Source organism: Bombina bombina, chromosome 7 (assembly GCF_027579735.1).
Source record: "Bombina bombina isolate aBomBom1 chromosome 7, aBomBom1.pri, whole genome shotgun sequence".
Taxonomy (NCBI): Eukaryota; Metazoa; Chordata; class Amphibia; order Anura; family Bombinatoridae; genus Bombina; species Bombina bombina.
In genome coordinates, this window is record NC_069505.1 from 268,626,375 (window position 1) to 268,646,199 (window position 19,825).

Consider the following 19,825-nt stretch of genomic DNA (forward strand, 5'->3'; position numbering starts at 1 on the left):
AGTACCAACCTCACAAGTACCAGCTACATAATGCGCCCTGCACAGAGCTTGCAAAGTGATATAACCTAATATACTGTACAATACTAGTGTAATTGTGATTAGTCCATGGCCATTCAAATGTAACAAATAAATCCGAACTAATTTGGATTTATTCGTTACAAATGCATTCGGATTAGTTTAGTTGCTAGGGTAATTCGGAAATTCAAATCTATCCGAAGCTCCGAATTTGACAAATTTGTCCGAATTCTGATTTGAAACTAAACGCACATGTCTAATAATTAACCTTAAAGGGACAGTCTACACCAAAAAAATTTTTGTTTTAAAAGATAGATAATCCCTTTATTACCCACTCCCCAGTTTTGCATAACCAACACAGTTATATTAATATACTTTTAACCTCTGTGATTATCTTGTATCTAAGCCTCTGCAAACTGCCCCTTTATTTCAGTTCTTTTGGGAGACTTGCAGTTTAGCCAATCAGTGCCTGCTCCGAGATAACTTTACGTGCACGAGCACAGTGTTATCTATATGAAATACATGAACTAACACCCTCTAGTGGTGAAAAACTGTTAAAATGCAATCTGAAAAGAGGTGGCCTTCAAGGTCTAAGAAATTAGCATATGAACCTCCTAGGTTAAGCTTTCAACTAAGAATACCAAGAGAACAAAGCAAAATTGGTGATAAAAGTAAATTGGAAAATTGATTAAAATTACATGCTCTGTCTATCTGAATCATGAACATTTTTTTTGGCCTAGACTGTCCCTTTAAAAGAGCAAATGAGTACAGTCAAGCTGAGAATGGATAAGAGGGATAGACTGGCTCGTAGAAATTGAGCTAAAAAAAGTATTAACCCAAGTCTCCCTGGGAGAAAGTGGAACAAGTAAACATTTTTAAATGTATTTGCTATTGGAACATAGTTGGATTGAGAGGATGATATAGTGTGGCTTAGTTGCAGATGACAGTCCTGTAGTGAAGTTGTTAACCGGGTTACCAGAGGAGGGTTCTGAGTCAGTAAGAAGGCCGCTGCTTTAGGCCCTAGCAGTTCAGTCCATGGTGCTGGGGTCATAAACACAGCCATAATGGAATTAATAAATTCTACAACATGTAGAGCAGCTTTAAATAAAGGTTGAATTTGAGGATGCTGTAATTAATGGCTAATAATCAGCAGGTAACTAGTGTATCCTCAGCAGCTTCTGCAGTTGCCAGGACACGCCCCCAAGGTTCTTTCTTTTTAACCTTATTTTTTCTCCAGTCATTGAACAACGTGGAACTTCTTATGAAACTAATATTTGAACCCATTTCCCGTCTGGACTCATTTGTCTACATCGGAACAAAGTTCTGAAGTAAACAAATAAGTAAAAATCGAAATCACATGATTGTTCATGCAATGTTTTATATATTCATGTTTTAGAGGCATATTTACATATATGTTTCCATATACATGTAAACCTTGCATGCCTGGGGCAAGTGTTAAAGGTCACAACAAAGTTCTGTTGTAAACACTTTCTTGAAAAATGATATCACGTGATCGTTGATGCAATCACGTGATTAAAGGCTGGGATCGCATAATGGGGGACTGCCTACGATGCTAGGCACATACTAAATGGAGGAGGGTGCAGGACACCAAAAAAAAAAGGAAGGACATTCCATGCTGTCCTAACGGCGTTTAATCCCAGCACTGTTAGGACGCCATGGAATGTGCTAACGGCATCTTGGGGTTGAACAATGCACCTGCTCAGACAAAGTGTAGTGAAGTGTATGATACAAATTGCCCTTGCTGACATCATACATGACACCGCTGCCTGTCTGAGCAGACATGTTGTTTGAATGCAGATGCATGTACTGAGCTATATTTCAGGATGAGTAACCTTTAGATTATAATGTATCTTAAATAGAATTACCTCTTTGATTTTTATCCACCCTGCATTTAGATAATAGAAGTAAATTGGAAAGCCCTTTATTTTGTGCTTTAGTTAATGAAAGTTTAATTTTGACTTTAGTGTTCATTTGCTGTTTATTACAGGACATTTGTGGACTGAAGGATCATGAGTTTCAAGTGCGACATCCTGATTCCCCAGCACTGCTTTATCAACTGCGATTAGGAGATGAAAAGCTCCAGGTAATAAACAGATAATACATTTTTATAAATTAAAGGGACATGAAACCCAAAACATTTTCTTCGATTCAGAAAGAACATGCAATTTTAAACAACTGTTCTGTTTACTTTTATTATTTAATTTGCTTCATTCTCTTGATATCCTTTGTCTAAAATCATATCTAGATAGGCTCAGTAGACCCTTATTGATGGCTGCACATAGATGCCTCGTTTGATTGGGTCACCTATGTGCATTGCTATTTCTTCAAAAAAGGATATCTAAAGAATTAAGCAAATTAGATAATAGAAGTGAATTGGAATGTTGTTTAAAATTGTATTTTCTATCTGACTCATGAAAGAAAAAATTTGGGTTTCATATCCCTTTAAGTTATGTCGGATAAATAATTTCAATCTGACTGATATTATAGTAAGTTTAGGTAGTAAATTCTATTGACAGAGCTATAGAATCATTTCTAATGAAAATGTTAGCACATTGATTCTGTCATGAGCGTTTTTCAATACGTTTACTGCTTCTTACCGATTTTCTTCAATTCTCACACATCTTTAAATTGACAGTCTACACCTTGGTCATCTTATAGTCTTACCTTAGACTAAGCTGCAAATAGCCTCCTGCACTTATTCTATACCATGCAGCAGGAATGGTAAAATAAGTTATTTAAAAATGAGTATTGCTTTTGGCAACTTTGAAATAACTGCCAAGCTCAGCCCACTGATGACATCATGATCTGGGCTACATATGGCATCCAAACACAAAAGGCTCACAAATTAGATTAAACAGACTATCAATGCTATTCAGCAGAGGGCCTAGATGTAGCCCAGATTGTGATGTCATCACTGGGCTGAGCTTGGTAGCCATTTCAAAGTGGCCGGAAACAATAGTCATTTTAAAATATTTTTTTTACTGTTCCTGCTGCATGATATAGAAAAGGTGCAGGAGGCTATTTGCAGCTTAACCCTTTGGCTGCTAAGCCATTTCCCACCTGGGTGCTAATATTTTATTTTATTGTTTTTATTTTTGAAATTTTTGAAAACATATTTTCTCTTGTAAGGTGTATCCAGTCCACGGATCATCCATTACTTGTGGGATATTCTCCTTCCCAACAGGAAGTTGCAAGAGGATCACCCACAGCAGAGCTGCTATATAGCTCCTCCCCTAACTGCCATATCCAATCATTCTCTTGCAACTCTCAACATAGCTGGACGTAGTAAGAGGAAAGTGGTGTAATATAGTTAGTTTTTTTTCTTCAATCAAGAGTTTATTGTTTTTAAATGGTACCGGAGTCGTACTATTTCTCCAACATAGGTGTGTCCGGTCCACGGCGTCATCCTTACTTGTGGGATATTCTCTTCCCCAACAGGAAATGGCAAAGAGCCCAGCAAAGCTGGTCACATGATCCCTCCTAGGCTCCGCCTTCCCCAGTCATTCTCTTTGCTGTTGCACAGGCAACATCTCCACGGAGATGGCTAAGAGTTTTTTGGTGTTTAAATGTAGTTTTTATTCTTCAATCAAGAGTTTGTTATTTTAAAATAGTGCTGGTATGTACTATTTACTCTGAAACAGAAAAGAGATGAAGATTTCTGTTTGTAAGAGGAAAATGATTTTAGCAACCGTTACTAAAATCGATGGCTGTTTCCACACAGGACTGTTGAGATGAATTAACTTCAGTTGGGGGAAACAGTGAGCAGACTTTTGCTGCTTGAGGTATGACACATTTCTAACAAGACTTGGTAATGCTGGAAGCTGTCATTTTCCCTATGGGATCCGGTAAGCCATTTTCTTAGTTTTAAATATAAGAATAAAGGGCTTCACAAGGGCTTTAAAGACTGGTAGACATTTTTCTGGGCTAAAACGATTACTTTATAAGCATATTTAATGGTTTATAACTTTGAAGAGTTATTTTAATCTTGGGAATTCTGTTAAAAAAACGGCAGGCACTGTATTGGACACCTTTTTCACTGGGGGCCTTTTCTAGTCATAGGCAGAGCCTCATTTTCGCGCCACTAATGCGCAGTTGTTTTTGAGAAGCAAGGCATGCAGATGCATGTGTGAGGAGCTCAGATCCACTGAAAAAGCTTATTGAAGGCGTCATTTGGTATCGTATTCCCCTCTGGGCTTGGTTGGGTCTCAGCAAAGCAGATACCAGGGACTGTATAGGGGTTAAATGTAAAAACGGCTCCGGTTCCGTTATTTTAAGAGTTAAAGCTTTCAAATTTGGTGTGCAATACTTTTAAGGCTTTAAGACACTGTGGTGAAATTTTGGTGAATTTTGAACAATTCCTTCATACTTTTGCACATATTCAGTAATAAAGTGTGTTCAGTTTAAAATTTAAAGGGACAGTAACGGTTTTATTTTAAAACGTTTTTTGTGCTTTATCAAGTTTATGCCTATTAACATGTCTGAACCATCAGATAGACGATGTTCTGTATGTTCGGAAGCCAAGGTTCCTCTCCATTTAAATATATGTGATGAATGTGACAAACAAAGTAGGGACAATGATGCCACTGATAATAATGTTGCCCAAAATGATTCCTTAAGTGAGGGGAGTAAGCATGGTACTGCATCATCTCCTTCTATGTCTACACCAGTCTTGCCCACTCAGGAGGTCCCTAGTTCATCTAGTGCGCCAATCCTCCTTACTATGCAACAATTAACGGCTGTAATGGATAATTCTATTAAAAACATTTTAGCCAAAATGCCCACTTATCAGCGAAAGCGCGACTGCTCTGTTTTAGATACTGAAGAGCATGAGGACGCTGATGATAATGGTTCTGACATGCCCTTACACCAGTCTGAAGGGGCCAGGGAGGTTTTGTTTGAGGGAGAAATTTCAGATTCAGGAAAAATTTCTCAACAAGCTAAACCTGACATTATTACATTCAAATTTAAATTGGAACATCTCCGCGCTCTGCTTAAGGAGGTGTTATCTACTCTGGATGATTGTGACAATTTGGTCATTCCAGAGAAATTATGTAAGATGGACAAGTTCCTAGAGGTCCCGGTGCCCCCCGAAGCTTTTCCTATACCCAAGCGGGTGGCGGACATTGTAAATAAAGAATGGGAAAGGCCCGGCATACCTTTTGTCCCTCCCCCTATATTTAAGAAATTATTTCCTATGGTCGACCCCAGGAAGGACTTATGGCAGACAGTCCCCAAGGTCGAGGGGGCGGTTTCTACTCTAAACAAACGCACCACTATCCCTATAGAAGATAGTTGTGCTTTCAAAGATCCTATGGATAAAAAATTAGAGGGTTTGCTTAAAAAGATGTTTGTTCAGCAAGGTTACCTTCTACAACCAATTTCATGCATTGTTCCTGTCACTACAGCAGCGTGTTTCTGGTTCGAAGAACTAGAAATGTCGCTCAATAAAGCATCTTCTTATGAGGAGGTTATGGACAGAGTTCAAGCACTTAAATTGGCTAACTCTTTTACCTTAGACGCCACTTTGCAATTAGCTAGATTAGCGGCGAAAAATTCAGGTTTTGCTATTGTGGCGCGCAGAGCGCTTTGGCTAAAGTCTTGGTCAGCGGATGTGTCCTCCAAGAACAAATTGCTTAACATCCCTTTCAAGGGGAAAACGCTGTTTGGCCCTGACTTGAAAGAGATTATTTCAGACATCACTGGGGGAAAGGGCCACGCCTTTCCTCAGGATAGGTCTTTTAAGGCTAAAAATAAAAAAAATTTCGTCCCTTTCGCAGAAACGGACCAGCCTCAAATTCTACATCCTCTAAGCAAGAGGGTAATTCTTCTCAAACCAAGCCAGCCTGGAGACCGATGCAAGGCTGGAACAAAGGTAAGCAGGCCAAGAAGCCTGCTACCGCTACTAAGACAGCATGAGATGCTGGCCCCCGATCCGGGACCGGATCTGGTGGGGGGCAGACTCTCTCTCTTCGCTCAGGCTTGGGCAAGAGATGTTCAGGATCCTTGGGCACTAGAAATAGTTTCTCAAGGTTATCTCCTGGAATTCAAGGAACTACCCCCAAGGGGAAGGTTCCACAGGTCTCAATTGTCTTCAGACCAAATAAAAAGACAGGCATTCTTACATTGTGTAGAAGACCTGTTAAAAATGGGAGTGATTCATCCTGTTCCATTAGGAGAACAAGGGATGGGGTTTTACTCCAATCTGTTCATAGTCCCCAAAAAAGAGGGAACATTCAGGCCAATTTTGGATCTCAAGATCCTAAACAAATTTCTCAGGGTTCCATCGTTCAAAATGGAAACCATTCGGACAATTCTTCCTACCATCCAGGAAGGTCAATTCATGACCACGGTGGATTTAAAGGATGCGTATCTACATATTCCTATCCACAAGGAACATCATCGGTTCCTAAGGTTCGCCTTTCTGGACAAGCATTACCAGTTTGTGGCACTTCCATTCGGATTAGCCACTGCTCCAAGAATTTTCACAAAGGTACTAGGGTCCCTTCTAGCGGTGCTAAGGCCAAGGGGCATTGCAGTAGTACCTTACTTGGACGACATACTGATTCAAGCGTCGTCTCTGCCACAAGCAAAGGCTCATACGGACATTGTCCTAGCCTTTCTCAGATCTCACGGGTGGAAAGTGAACGTAGAAAAAAGTTCTCTATTCCCGTCAACAAGAGTTCCCTTCTTGGGAACAATAATAGACTCCTTAGAAATGAAGATTTTTCTGACAGAGGCCAGAAAATCAAAACTTCTAAGCTCTTGTCAAGTACTTCATTCTGTTCTTCTTCCTTCCATAGCGCAGTGCATGGACGTAATAGGTTTGATGGTTGCGGCAATGGACATAGTTCCTTTTGCGCGAATTCATCTAAGACCATTACAACTGTGCATGCTCAGACAGTGGAATGGGGATTATACAGACTTGTCCCCGACGATCCAAGTAGATCAGAGGACCAGAGATTCACTCCGTTGGTGGCTGACCCTGGACAACCTGTCTCAAGGGATGAGCTTCCGCAGACCAGAGTGGGTCATTGTCACGACCGACGCCAGTCTGGTGGGCTGGGGCGCGGTCTGGAAACCCCTGAAAGCTCAGGGTCTATGGTCTCGGGAAGAATCTCTTCTCCCGATAAACATTCTGGAACTGAGAGCGATATTCAATGCTCTCAAGGCTTGGCCTCAACTAGCAAAGGCCAAATTCATAAGGTTTCAATCAGACAACATGACGACTGTTGCATATATCAACCATCAGGGGGGAACAAGGAGTTCCCTGGCGATGGAAGAAGTGACTAAAGTAATTCAATGGGCGGAGATTCACTCCTGCCACTTGTCTGCAATCCACATCCCAGGAGTGGAAAATTGGGAAGCGGATTTTCTGAGTCGTCAGACATTTCATCCGGGGGAGTGGGAACTCCATCCGGAAATCTTTGCCCACATAACTCAATTATGGGGCATTCCAGACATGGATCTGATGGCGTCTCGTCAGAACTTCAAGGTTCCTTGCTACGGGTCCAGATCCAGGGATCCCAAGGCGACTCTAGTAGATGCACTAGTAGCGCCCTGGACCTTCAACCTAGCTTATGTATTCCCACCGTTTCCTCTCATTCCCAGGCTGGTAGCCAGGATCAATCAGGAGAGGGCTTCGGTGATCTTGATAGCTCCTGCGTGGCCACGCAGAACTTGGTATGCAGACCTGGTGAATATGTCATCGGCTCCACCATGGAAGCTACCTTTGAGACGGGACCTTCTTGTTCAAGGTCCGTTCGAACATCCGAATCTGGCCTCACTCCAACTGACTGCTTGGAGATTGAACGCTTGATTTTATCAAAGCGTGGGTTCTCAGATTCTGTCATTGATACTCTTATTCAGGCTAGAAAGCCTGTAACTAGAAAAATTTACCATAAAGTATGGAAAAAATATATCTGTTGGTGCGAATCGAAAGGATTCCCATGGAACAAGATAAAAATTCCTAAGATTCTATCCTTTCTACAAGAGGGTTTGGAGAAAGGATTATCTGCAAGTTCTTTGAAGGGACAGATTTCTGCTTTATCTGTTTTACTTCACAAAAAGCTGGCGGCTGTGCCAGATGTTCAAGCTTTTGTTCAGGCTCTGGTTAGAATCAAGCCTGTTTACAAACCTTTGACTCCTCCTTGGAGTCTCAATTTAGTTCTTTCAGTTCTTCAAGGGGTTCCGTTTGAACCCTTACATTCCGTAGATATTAAGTTATTATCTTGGAAAGTTTTGTTTTTGGTTGCAATTTCTTCTGCTAGAAGAGTTTCAGAGTTATCTGCTCTGCAGTGTTCTCCTCCTTATCTGGTGTTCCATGCAGATAAGGTGGTTTTGCGTACTAAACCTGGTTTTCTTCCGAAAGTTGTTTCTAACAAAAATATTAACCAGGAGATAGTTGTGCCTTCTTTGTGTCCGAATCCAGTTTCAAAGAAGGAACGTTTGTTGCACAATTTGGATGTAGTTTGTGCTCTACAATTCTATTTAGAGGCTACAAAGGATTTCAGACAAACATCTTCCTTGTTTGTTGTTTATTCTGGTAAAAGGAGAGGTCAAAAAGCAACTTCTACCTCTCTCTCTTTTTGGCTTAAAAGCATCATCCGATTGGCTTATGAGACTGCCGGACGGCAGCCTCCTGAAAGAATCACAACTCATTCCACTAGGGCTGTGGCTTCCACATGGGCCTTCAAGAACGAGGCTTCTGTTGATCAGATATGTAAGGCAGCGACTTGGTCTTCACTGCACACTTTTACCAAATTTTACAAATTTGATACTTTTGCTTCTTCTGAGGCTATTTTTGGGAGAAAGGTTTTGCAAGCCGTGGTGCCTTCCATCTAGGTGACCTGATTTGCTCCCTCCCATCATCCGTGTCCTAAAGCTTTGGTATTGGTTCCCACAAGTAAGGATGACGCCGTGGACCGGACACACCTATGTTGGAGAAAACAGAATTTATGCTTACCTGATAAATTACTTTCTCCAACGGTGTGTCCGGGCCACGGCCCGCCCTGGTTTTTTAATCAGGTCTGATGAATTATTTTCTCTAACTACAGTCACCACGGTATCATATGATTTCTCCTATGCATATTCCTCCTTTACGTCGGTCGAATGACTGGGGAAGGCGGAGCCTAGGAGGGATCATGTGACCAGCTTTGCTGGGCTCTTTGCCATTTCCTGTTGGGGAAGAGAATATCCCACAAGTAAGGATGACGCCGTGGACCGGACACACCGTTGGAGAAAGTAATTTATCAGGTAAGCATAAATTCTGTTTTTATCTCAGGCAGCATTTAGAAGAAGAATCTGCCTGCGTTTTCTATGATCTTAGCAGAAGTAACTAAGATCCACTGCTGTTCTCACATATGTCTGAGGAGTGAGGTAACTTCAGAGGGAGAATAGCGTGCAGGGTATCCTGCAATAAGGTATGTGCAGTTAAGTTTTTCTAGGGATGGAATTTGCTAGAAAATGCTGCTGATACCGGATTAATGTAAGTTAAGCCTAAATACAGTGTTTAATAGCGACTAGTATCAGGCTTGCTATCAGAGGTATATACTCTGATTAATGTGCAATATAAAACGTTTGCTGGCATGTTTAATCGTTTTTATATATGCTTTGGTGATAAAACTTATTGGGGCCTTGTTTTTTCCACATGGCTGGCTTTATTTTTGCCTAGAAACAGTTTCCTGAGGCTTTCCACTGTTATATTATAAAAGCTACAGTTGGTGCAGTTAAAATTACAAACTGTGACATTCAGCTTCCCTCAGCAGTTCCCTGCATGCTATAGGACATCTCTGAAGGGCTCAAAAGGCTTCAAAAGTAGGAGATGTGGCAGTTGTTATGACTGTTTAAAAAACATATTTTTCGTTTTGTTAATCTGTTTTTTGTATTAAGGGGTTAATCATCCATTTGCAAGTTGGTGCAATGCTCTGCTAACTTGTTACATACACTGTAAACATTTCGTTAGTTTTACTGCCTTTTTTCACTGTTATTTCAAATTTTGGCAAAATTTGTTTCTCTTAAAGGCACAGTAACGTTTTTTTATATTGCTTGTTAACTTGATTTAAAGTGCTTTCCAATCTTGCTAGTGTCATTGCTAGTCTGTATAAACATGTCTGACATAGAGGAAACTCCTTGTTCATTATGTTTAAAAGCCATGGTGGAACCCCATAGGAGAATGTGTACTAAATGTATTGATTTCACTTTAAACAATAAAGATCAGCTGTTATCTTTAAAAGAATTATCACCAGAGGATTCTGACGAGGGGGAAGTTATGCCGACTAACTCTCCCCACGTGTTGAACCCTTTGACTACCGCTCAAGGGACTCACGCTAAAATGGCGCCAAGTACATCAAAGACGCCCATAGCGATTACTTTGCAGGACATGGCGGCAATCATGGATAATACCCTGTCAGCGGTATTAGCCAGACTGCCTGAATTCAGAGGAAAGCGCGATAGCTCTGGGGTTAGACATAATACAGAGCGTGCAGATGTTTTAAGGCCCATGTCTGATACTGCGTCACAATGTGCAGAAGCTGAGGAAGGAGAGCTTCAGTCTGTGGGTGACATTTCTGATTCGGGGAAACCTGATTCAGATATTTCTACTTTTAAATTTAAGCTTGAGAACCTCCGTGTATTGCTTGGGGAGGTAGTAGCTGCTCTGAATGACTGTGACACAATTGCAGTGCCAGAGAAATTGTGTAGACTGGATAAATACTATGCAGTGCCGGTGTGTACTGATGTTTTTTCCAATTCCTAAAAGGTTTACAGAAATTATTAAGGAGTGGGATAGACCCGGTGTGCCGTTTTCCCCCCCTCCTATTTTTAGAAAAATGTTTCCAATAGACGCCACCACACGGGACTTATGGCAGACGGTTCCTAAGGTGGAGGGAGCAGTTTCTACTTTAGCAAAGCGTACCACTATCCCTGTCGAGGACAGTTGTGCTTTTTCAGATCCAATGGATAAAAAATTAGAAGGTTACCTTAAGAAAATGTTTATTCAACAAGGTTTTATCCTGCAGCCCCTTGCATGCATTGCGCCTGTCACTGCTGCTGCAGCGTTCTGGTTTGAGTCTCTGGAAGAGGCCTTTCAGACAGCTACTCCATTGACTGAAATACTTGACAAGCTTAGAACACTTAAGCTATCTAATTCTTTTGTTTCTGATGCCATTGTTCATTTGACTAAACTAACGGCTAAGAATTCTGGATTCGCCATCCAGGCGCGTAGGGCGCTATTGCTTAAATCTTGGTCAGCTGACGTGACTTCAAAGTCTAAATTACTTAACATTCCCGACCCTATTCGGGCCTGGTTTGAAGGAAATTATTGCTGACATTACTGGAGGTAAGTGTCATACCCTTCCTCAGGACAGGGCCAGATCAAGGGCCAAACAGTCTAATTTTCGTGCCTTTCGAAATTTCAAGGCAGGTGTAGCATCAACTTCCTCTGCTACAAAACAAGAGGGAACTTTTGCTCAATCCAAGCCGGGCTGGAAACCTAACCAGTCCTGGAACAAAGGCAAGCAGGCCAGAAAGCCTGCTGCTTCCTCTAAGACAGCATGAAGGAACGGCCCCCTATCCGGTAACGGATCTAGTAGGGGGCAGACTTTCTCTCTTCGCCCAGGCGTGGGCAAGAGATGTTTATTGGAGATCATATCTCAGGGATATCTTCTGGACTTCAAAGCTTCCCCTCCTCAAGGGAGATTTCACCTTTCGAGTTTATCTGTAAACCAGATAAAGAAAAAGGCATTCTTACGCTGTGTGCAAGACCTCCTAGTTATGGGAGTGATCTGTCCAGTTCCACAGACGGAACAGGGACAGAGCTTTTATTCAAATCTGTTTGTGGTTCCCAAAAAAGAGGGAACCTTCAGACCCATTTTGGATCTAACGATCTTAAACAAATTCCTCAGAGTTCCATCGTTCAAAATGGAAACTATTCGGACCATCCTACCTATGATTCAGGAGGGTCAGTACATGACCACAGTGGATTTGAAGGATGCTTACCTTCAAATACCGATTCACAAAGATCATCATCGGTTCCTAAGGTTTGCCTTTCTGGACAGGCATTACCAATTTGTGGCTCTTCCCATACGGACATAGTTCTGGCATTTCTCAAGTCACATGGGTGGAAGGTGAACGAGGAAAAGAGTTCTCTATCCCCACTCACAAGAGTCTCCTTCCTAGGGACTCTGATAGATTCTGTAGAAATGAAGATTTACCTGACAGAATCCAGGTTATCAAAGCTTCTAAAATCTTGCCGTGTTCTTCATTTTATTCCGCGCCCTTCAGTGGCTCAGTGTATGGAAGTAATCGGCTTGATGGTAGCGGCAATGGACATAGTGCCATTTGCGCGCCTACACCTCAGACCGCTGCAACTATGCATGCTCAGTCAGTGGAATGGGGATTACACAGATTTGTCCCCTCTGCTAAATCTGGATCAAGAGACCAGAGATTCTCTTCTCTGGTGCCTGTCTCTGGTCCATCTGTCCAAAGGTATGACCTTTCGCAGGCCAGATTGGACAATTGTAACAACAGATGCCAGCCTTCTAGGTTGGGGTGCAGTCTGGAATTCCCTGAAGGCTCAGGGATTCTTGGACTCAGGAGGAGAAACTCCTCCCAATAAATATTCTGGAGTTAAGAGCAATATTCAATGCTCTTCTAGCTTGGCCTCAGTTAACAACCCTGAGGTTCATCAGATTTCAGTCGGACAACATCACGACTGTGGCTTACATCAACCATCAAGGGGGAACCAGGAGTTCCCTAGCGATGTTAGAAGTCTCCAAGATAATTTGCTGGGCAGAGACTCACTCTTGCCACCTATCATCAATCCATATCCCAGGTGTAGAGAACTGGGAGGCGGATTTTCTAAGTCGTCAGACTTTTCATCCGGGGGAGTGGGAACTCCATCCGGAGGTGTTTGCTCAATTGGTTCATCGTTGGGGCAAACCAGAACTGGATCTCATGGCGTCTTGCCAGAACGCCAAGCTTCCTTGTTACGGATCCAGGTCCAGGGACCCAGAAGCGGCACTGATAGATGCTCTAGCAGCGCCTTGGTTCTTCAACCTGGCTTATGTGTTTCCACCGTTTCCTCTGCTCCCTCGACCGATTGCCAAAATCAAACAGGAGAGAGCATCAGTGATATTGATGGCGCCTGCGTGGCTACGCAGGACCTGGTATGCAGACCTAGTGGACATGTCATCCTTTCCACCATGGACCCTGCCTCTGAGACAAGACCTTCTACTACAAGGTCCTTTCAATCATCCGAATCTAATTTCTCTGAGACTCACTGCATGGAGATTGAACGCTTGATTTTATCAAAGCTTGGCTTCTCCGAGTCAGTCATTGATACCCTTATACAGGTACGAAAGCCTCTCACCAGGAAAATCTATCATAATATATGGCGTAAATATCTTTATTGGTGTGAATCCAAGAATTACTCATGGAGTAAGGTTAGGATTCCTAGGATATTGTCCTTTCTCCAAGAGGGTTTGGAAAAAGGATTATCAGCTAGTTCTTTAAAGGGACAGATTTCAGCTCTGTCTATTCTTTTGCACAAGCGTCTGGCAGAAGTTCCAGATGTTCAAGCTTTTTGTCAGGCTTTGGTTAGAATTAAGCCTGTGTTTAAACCTGTTGCTCCCCCATGGAGCTTAAACTTGGTTCTTAAAGTTCTTCAAGGGGTTCCGTTTGAACCCCTTCATTCCATTGATATTAAACTTTTATCTTGGAAAGTTCTGTTTTTGATGGCTATTTCCTCGGCTCGGAGAGTCTGAGTTATCTGCCTTACAATGTGATTCTCCTTATCTGATTTTCCATTCAGATAAAGTAGTTCTGCGTACAAAACCTGGGTTTTTACCTAAGGTAGTTTCTAACAAGAATATCAATCAAGAGATTGTTGTTCCATCATTGTGTCCTAATCCTTCTTCAAAGAAGGAACGTCTTTTACATAATCTGGACGTGGTTCGTGCTTTGAAGTTTTACTTACTAGCTCCTAAAGATTTTCGCCAAACATCTACACTGTTTGTTGTTTACTCTGGACAGAGGAGAGGTCAAAAAGCTTCGGCAACCTCTCTTTCTTTTTGGCTTCGGAGCGTAATACGCTTAGCCTATGAGACTGCTGGACAGCAGTCCCCTGAAAGAATTACAGCTCATTCTACTAGAGCTGTGGCTTCCACCTGGGCCTTTAAGAATGAGGCTTCTGTTGAACAGATTTGCAAGGCGGCGACTTGGTCTTCGCTTCATACCTTTTCAAAATTTTACAAATTTGATACTTTTGCTTTTTCGGAGGCTATTTTTGGGAGAAAGGTTCTACAAGCAGTGGTTCCTTCCATTTAAGCCTGCCTTGTCCCTCCCTTCATCCGTGTACTTTAGCTTTGTTATTGGTATCCCACAAGTAATGGATGATCCGTGGACTGGATACACCTTACAAGAGAAAACATAATGTATGCTTACCTGATAAATTTATTTCTCTTGTGGTGTATCCAGTCCACGGCCCGCCCTGTCTTTTTAAGGCAGGTCTAAATTTTAATTTAAACTACAGTCACCACTGCACCCTATGGTTTCTCCTTTCTCGGCTTGTTTCGGTCGAATGACTGGATATGGCAGTTAGGGGAGGAGCTATATAGCAGCTCTGCTGTGGGTGATCCTCTTGCAACTTCCTGTTGGGAAGGAGAATATCCCACAAGTAATGGATGATCTGTGGACTGGATACACCACAAGAGAAATAAATTTATCAGGTAAGCATAAATTATGTTTTTTTAACTTTTTTATTTTTTTTACAGACCCCCAAGACTTACACTGTTGGAAAGGTTAAGCAATTACCTTTCCAACAATGGGTCTTGGGGGTCTGTAGCTGCTTAGATGCCTGAGATACAGGCTTCTAAGCAGCATGCCCCCTCCTCCTATAGTTAACATTGTTAAGTATAAATAAAGTTGTGCGGTGACGTCATCACGTAATTGCGCGTGACGTCACCGCGCATCACGTGAAGCCCCGGCGATGCCTGTCACTCTACAGGCACGATTGCCGGGGTAGGAGCAGTAAGGAGCCCCCAGATCTCCCTCAAGGTGGGAGAGTGCTCATGACAGCTCTGAGCCGTCGTCAGCACCAGAGTGAGAAACTCTGTGACGGCTCAGAGCCGTCATTAGCACTCAAAGGGTTAAAGGGTCACTGAACCCAAATTTTTTCTTTCGTGATTCAGATAGAGCATGCCATTTTAAGCAACTTTCTAATTTATTCCTATTATCAAATTTTCTTCGTTCTCTTGCTATCTTTATTTGAAAAAGAAGGCATCTAAGCTTTTTTGGGGGTTCAGAACTCACAGCACTTTTTTATTGGTGGATGAATGTATCCACCAATTGGCAAGGACAACCCAGGTTGTTCACCAAAAATGGGCCGGCATCTAAACTTACATTTGTGCATTTCAAATAAAGATACCAAGAGAATCAAGAAAATTTGATAATAGGAGTAAATTAGAAAGTTGCTTAAAATGTCATGCTCTATCTGAGTCACAAAAGAAAAAATGTGGTTTCAGTGTCCCTTTAAGTTAAGACTTTAAGATGAAAGTTCAAACAGAGGAGTAGCTCGCCCATAGATAAGTATAGACACAAAAATGCAGGGAAAACGGATGACTGCAGCAAATTGTAAGCTGTACGCTAAATCCCATGTCTAAAGGTATGATGTTGTGATATTTCGATTTACTTTTAACTTTTATAAGCAAACCATTCCCATGGAATAGAAATAAAACACTTGCAGTTCTGTAGCTGCGAATATCAATCCTGAGATTCAATTGTCTTTATTTTCCTCCAAGCTATTTTGGCGTAAAAAACATCCGGCGTTTCACCAGGTTATCAATGCAGGCCATGTATCCATTACAGCCTGTACGCCTCCTACGTGACTCACGTTCCTTTCACACAGGTTCCAGATGCCCTATGGGTGTCCTTAATGAACGGCAAAAATATAATACTAAATACCCAGACAGGCTCGTGCTAGTACTGATATAAAAGAAAGTTCTTTATTTCAAACATTAAAAGTTGCAAATACACCAAAAGACCATTAACAATTAAGCAGCTACTGCCATGTTAAAAAGTGAAGCTACGACCTCAGCCCAAATGACGTCACTGACGCGTTTCAGGTGTCTCCCGTAATCATAGTTGATCACGGAGACACCTGAAACGCGCCAGTGACGTCATTCGGGCCGAGGTCGTAGCTTCACTTTTTAACATGGCAGTACTTGTTAATGGTCTTTTGGTAACAATAGATTGGGTGAAGCGCTGAATCTATCCTCCACAGCCTCACTGAAAAAAACTACCCCCTTCCTAGATAGTATATAATTCAAGTAAATCAATCAGTCAATCAATAGGTACAGTGGGCGCATAAAGCGGAAGGATATGTAGATATGTGTGTTTAAATCACTTTATAAGTAATATTGTGACCACATTAAATACTTTCAGATCTATAGATCTATACTATATGACCCCGTCAACAAAATATAATAAATTTAGAAAAACCGTATCTATTATTCCAAAAGTTAAAAAACTTTTAATGTTTGAAATAAAGAACTTTCTTTTATATCCGTACTAGCACGAGCCGGTCTGGGTATTTTATATTATAAGACTTTAAGATGACCAAGGTGTAGATTGTCCCCTTTAAATGAGGAGCCTTTTTATTTTCTCATGTTTTATATTAAAGGGACAGTATACTGTAAAATTGGTCACCCCTTAATATTGTTATATCAGCTGCAGAATATAATATGTATGGGATATTACTCGTTCTGGTTTATTTTTCAATATGAAAAAGCTATGTTTTGCTAGTTAAAACCACATCCCATTTCAATGGGCTGAGCTTTCAGGGAGAGGAAAAACCATTATCTTATCTTTATTTTGATGCACAATTGCCTCCTTTATTTTATTTCTTGTCAGTTTACACAAAAGTCAGTACTTAGAGAGAGCAATTAAAAATAAACATTTTATACCTATCTATTCCCCCACTCCTCGGGTGTGTAATTCTTTGACAGCAGAAAAAAGCAGTTATTTCAAATGACAAAATTAAGGTAAAAGAGCTATTTGTAAACAATTTAATACACTTTAGCAGGTAATGTGGATCATTGAGAACACATTAAAGGGGAGACAATTTTACAATACCCTGTCCCTTTTACTTATAAGTCATAGCCAAGTATTTGAACTATATGTTGCCTCTGTGTTCCTTCTTTTGTCTCATTGATCTTCTTATTTGGTTGTTCTTTGTGAGTCTCTTGCTCTAATAGCTTTTTCAGATAAATGTTTGTATACATTTTTCTTGTTACTCCTAATAAACCTTGTGTATTTAGTCAGTGTATCGTGCGGTCTATAACACAAGTTTCGCTTCCTCATTCAGGCTCCGATGGCTCTGTTTTATCCGGCTACATTCGGCATTGCTGGCCAGAAAATGACCAGCTTGCAACATAGATCTCACGGAGACCCAGAAGATCCACACGATGAGCATTACTTGCTTTCAACACAGAGCAAACAAGACCAGGTGATGGGCTGGCGACTCTCTGTATATGGCGCCAGTAGCATTCCTTGTTAAAGGGACACTAAACCCACATTTTTTTCTTTCATGAATCAGATAGAGCAGCAATTTTAAGCAAATTTCTAATTTACTCCTATTATCAATTTGTATTTGTTCTCTTGCTATCTTTATTTAAAAAGCAGGAATGTGATGCATAGGAGCCAGCCCATTTTTGGTTGAGAACCTGGGTTATGCTTGCTTATTGGTGGCTAAATGTAAGCCTCCAATAAGCAAGCGCTATCCATGGTACTGAACCTAAAATGCGCTGGCTGCTAAGATTTACATTCCTGCTTTTAAAATAAAGATAGCAAGAGAATGAAGAAAAATTGATAAAGGAGTAAATTAGAAAGTTGCTTACAATTGCTGCTCTATGTGAATCATGAAATAAAAAAATTGGGTTTAGTATCCCTTTAAAAGGGATAGTAAAGCCAAAAAATGTATTTTGTGATTAAGATAGAGCATGCAATTTTAACTAACTTATCAATTTATTTCTATTTTCTAATTTGCTTTGTTCCTTTGGTATCCTTTGTTGAAAAGCAAACATAGGTAGACTCAGGAGCAGCAATACACTACTGGGAGCTTATCCTGATAGGTTGCTGCATATGTATGCTTCATGTTAATGGATTACCCAATGTATTCAGGTAGCTCCCACTAGTGTGTTGCTGCTCCTTCAACAGAGGATAGCAAGAGAATGAAGCAAATTAGATAACAAGAGTAAATTGGAAAGTTGGTTAAAATTGCATTCTCTGTCTGAATCATGAAAGAAACAATTTGGGTTCAGTGTCCCTTTAAAGGGACAGGAAACCCCAACATTTTCTTTCATGATTTGGATACAACATACCATTTTAAACAACTTTCCAATTTACTTCTATTATCAAATTTGCTTCATTCTCTTTTTATGCTTTGCTGAAGGAGCAGCATTGCACTACTGGCAGCTAACTGAACACATCTAGTTAGCCAATCACAAGAGACAAATGTGTGCAGGCACCAATTAGCAGCAGCTCCCACTAGTGTATGATATGTGCGTATTCTTTTTCAACAAGTGATACCAAGAGAACGAAGCACATTTGAAAATAGAAGTGAATTTTAAAGTGTCTTAAAATGACCCGCTCTATCTGAATCATGCAAGTTTAATTTTGACTTTCCTATCCCTTTAAAGGCCGGTCACGATGGCTAAATCCCTTCCTGTAGGACAACATGCTGTGCAGAATTGCTTTAGGAAGTTTAAGACATCAGTTATAGGGACATAAAAGGGCAATGAGAAAGTGCTGTAATGTGTGAGCGCTGTAGCTAGCAAATAACTATGTGTTTAACCACTGCAAATCTTGTAAGCCAGTGACAAGATGCTTAGGTGTATAGTTAACCGCTAGCTCCCAGTAGTGCAGTGTTGCTGTCGAGCCTACCTAGGTATGCTTTTCCACAAAGGATACTAATAGAACAAAGTAAATCTGATAATAGAAGATATCTGAAAACTCAGTCAAGTTATAGCGCATCTTCATTACAACTGAAGAATTTAACTCCATCTAAAATATCGCTAACATTCGAGATCTGTTTAGACAAAGGGGAAAGTTTACTTTCACTTTAAAAACATATTTGGCTCTTATTAGTGCAGAAGATCACGAGAATATATTAAAGGGACATTATACACTGAAAAAATATGGGCTATTTAAATAAAGCATTTAAAAGATAAAAATGTGTTATTGACATGTATTATCAATTTTGCTGCTAAAGCTCCTAAAAATGATGATAAAGTTTGCCGTTTGATTAGATTTATTATGTTTATTTCTGAATTTAAAGTCCATCAAAGCTGCTGACCGGAAGGCCCTGCCGAAGCCTGGTATGTATGAAGATTCTAGAGGACAGTGCATGGACAGCTCAGACAGGGCCCATATGCAGGACGCAGAGCTTGGATCATCTCAGAATGACAGCATGGTATCTGGTAATGATTCTGAAGAACCTCCCACTGCGCTGTTTAGCAGGAAAACCGCAATCTCTCAGTTTGAAGGGAAAGCGCTTGGTTTGGATAAAGCCGTACTACACAGTATTGACTGCTGTGGTAAGGAAGCATATCTTAAAGGGACATTGTACACTAGACTTTTCTTTGTATAAATGTTTTGTAGATGATCCATTTATATCGCCCATCTGTGAGTGTTTTTGTAACAATGTATAGTTTTGCTTATTTTTAAATAACATTGTGCTGATTTTCAGACTCCTAATCAAGTCCCAAAGTTATAGATGTATACTGATGTCTAAAGA

The 19,825-nt window shown here is 40.9% G+C and overlaps 1 protein-coding gene across 1 annotated transcript in view; it reads left to right on the top strand.

The window, feature by feature from the left end:
* ACTR8 (actin related protein 8) overlaps positions 1-19,825 on the top strand; it is a 54,527-nt gene that overhangs the window by 29,872 nt on the left and 4,830 nt on the right. Inside the window, exons 9-11 of the mRNA XM_053720743.1 lie at positions 2,024-2,119; positions 17,396-17,536; positions 19,367-19,625. Coding sequence (XP_053576718.1) covers positions 2,024-2,119; positions 17,396-17,536; positions 19,367-19,625 — 496 coding nt within the window. The remainder of the gene's footprint in view (positions 1-2,023; positions 2,120-17,395; positions 17,537-19,366; positions 19,626-19,825) is intronic.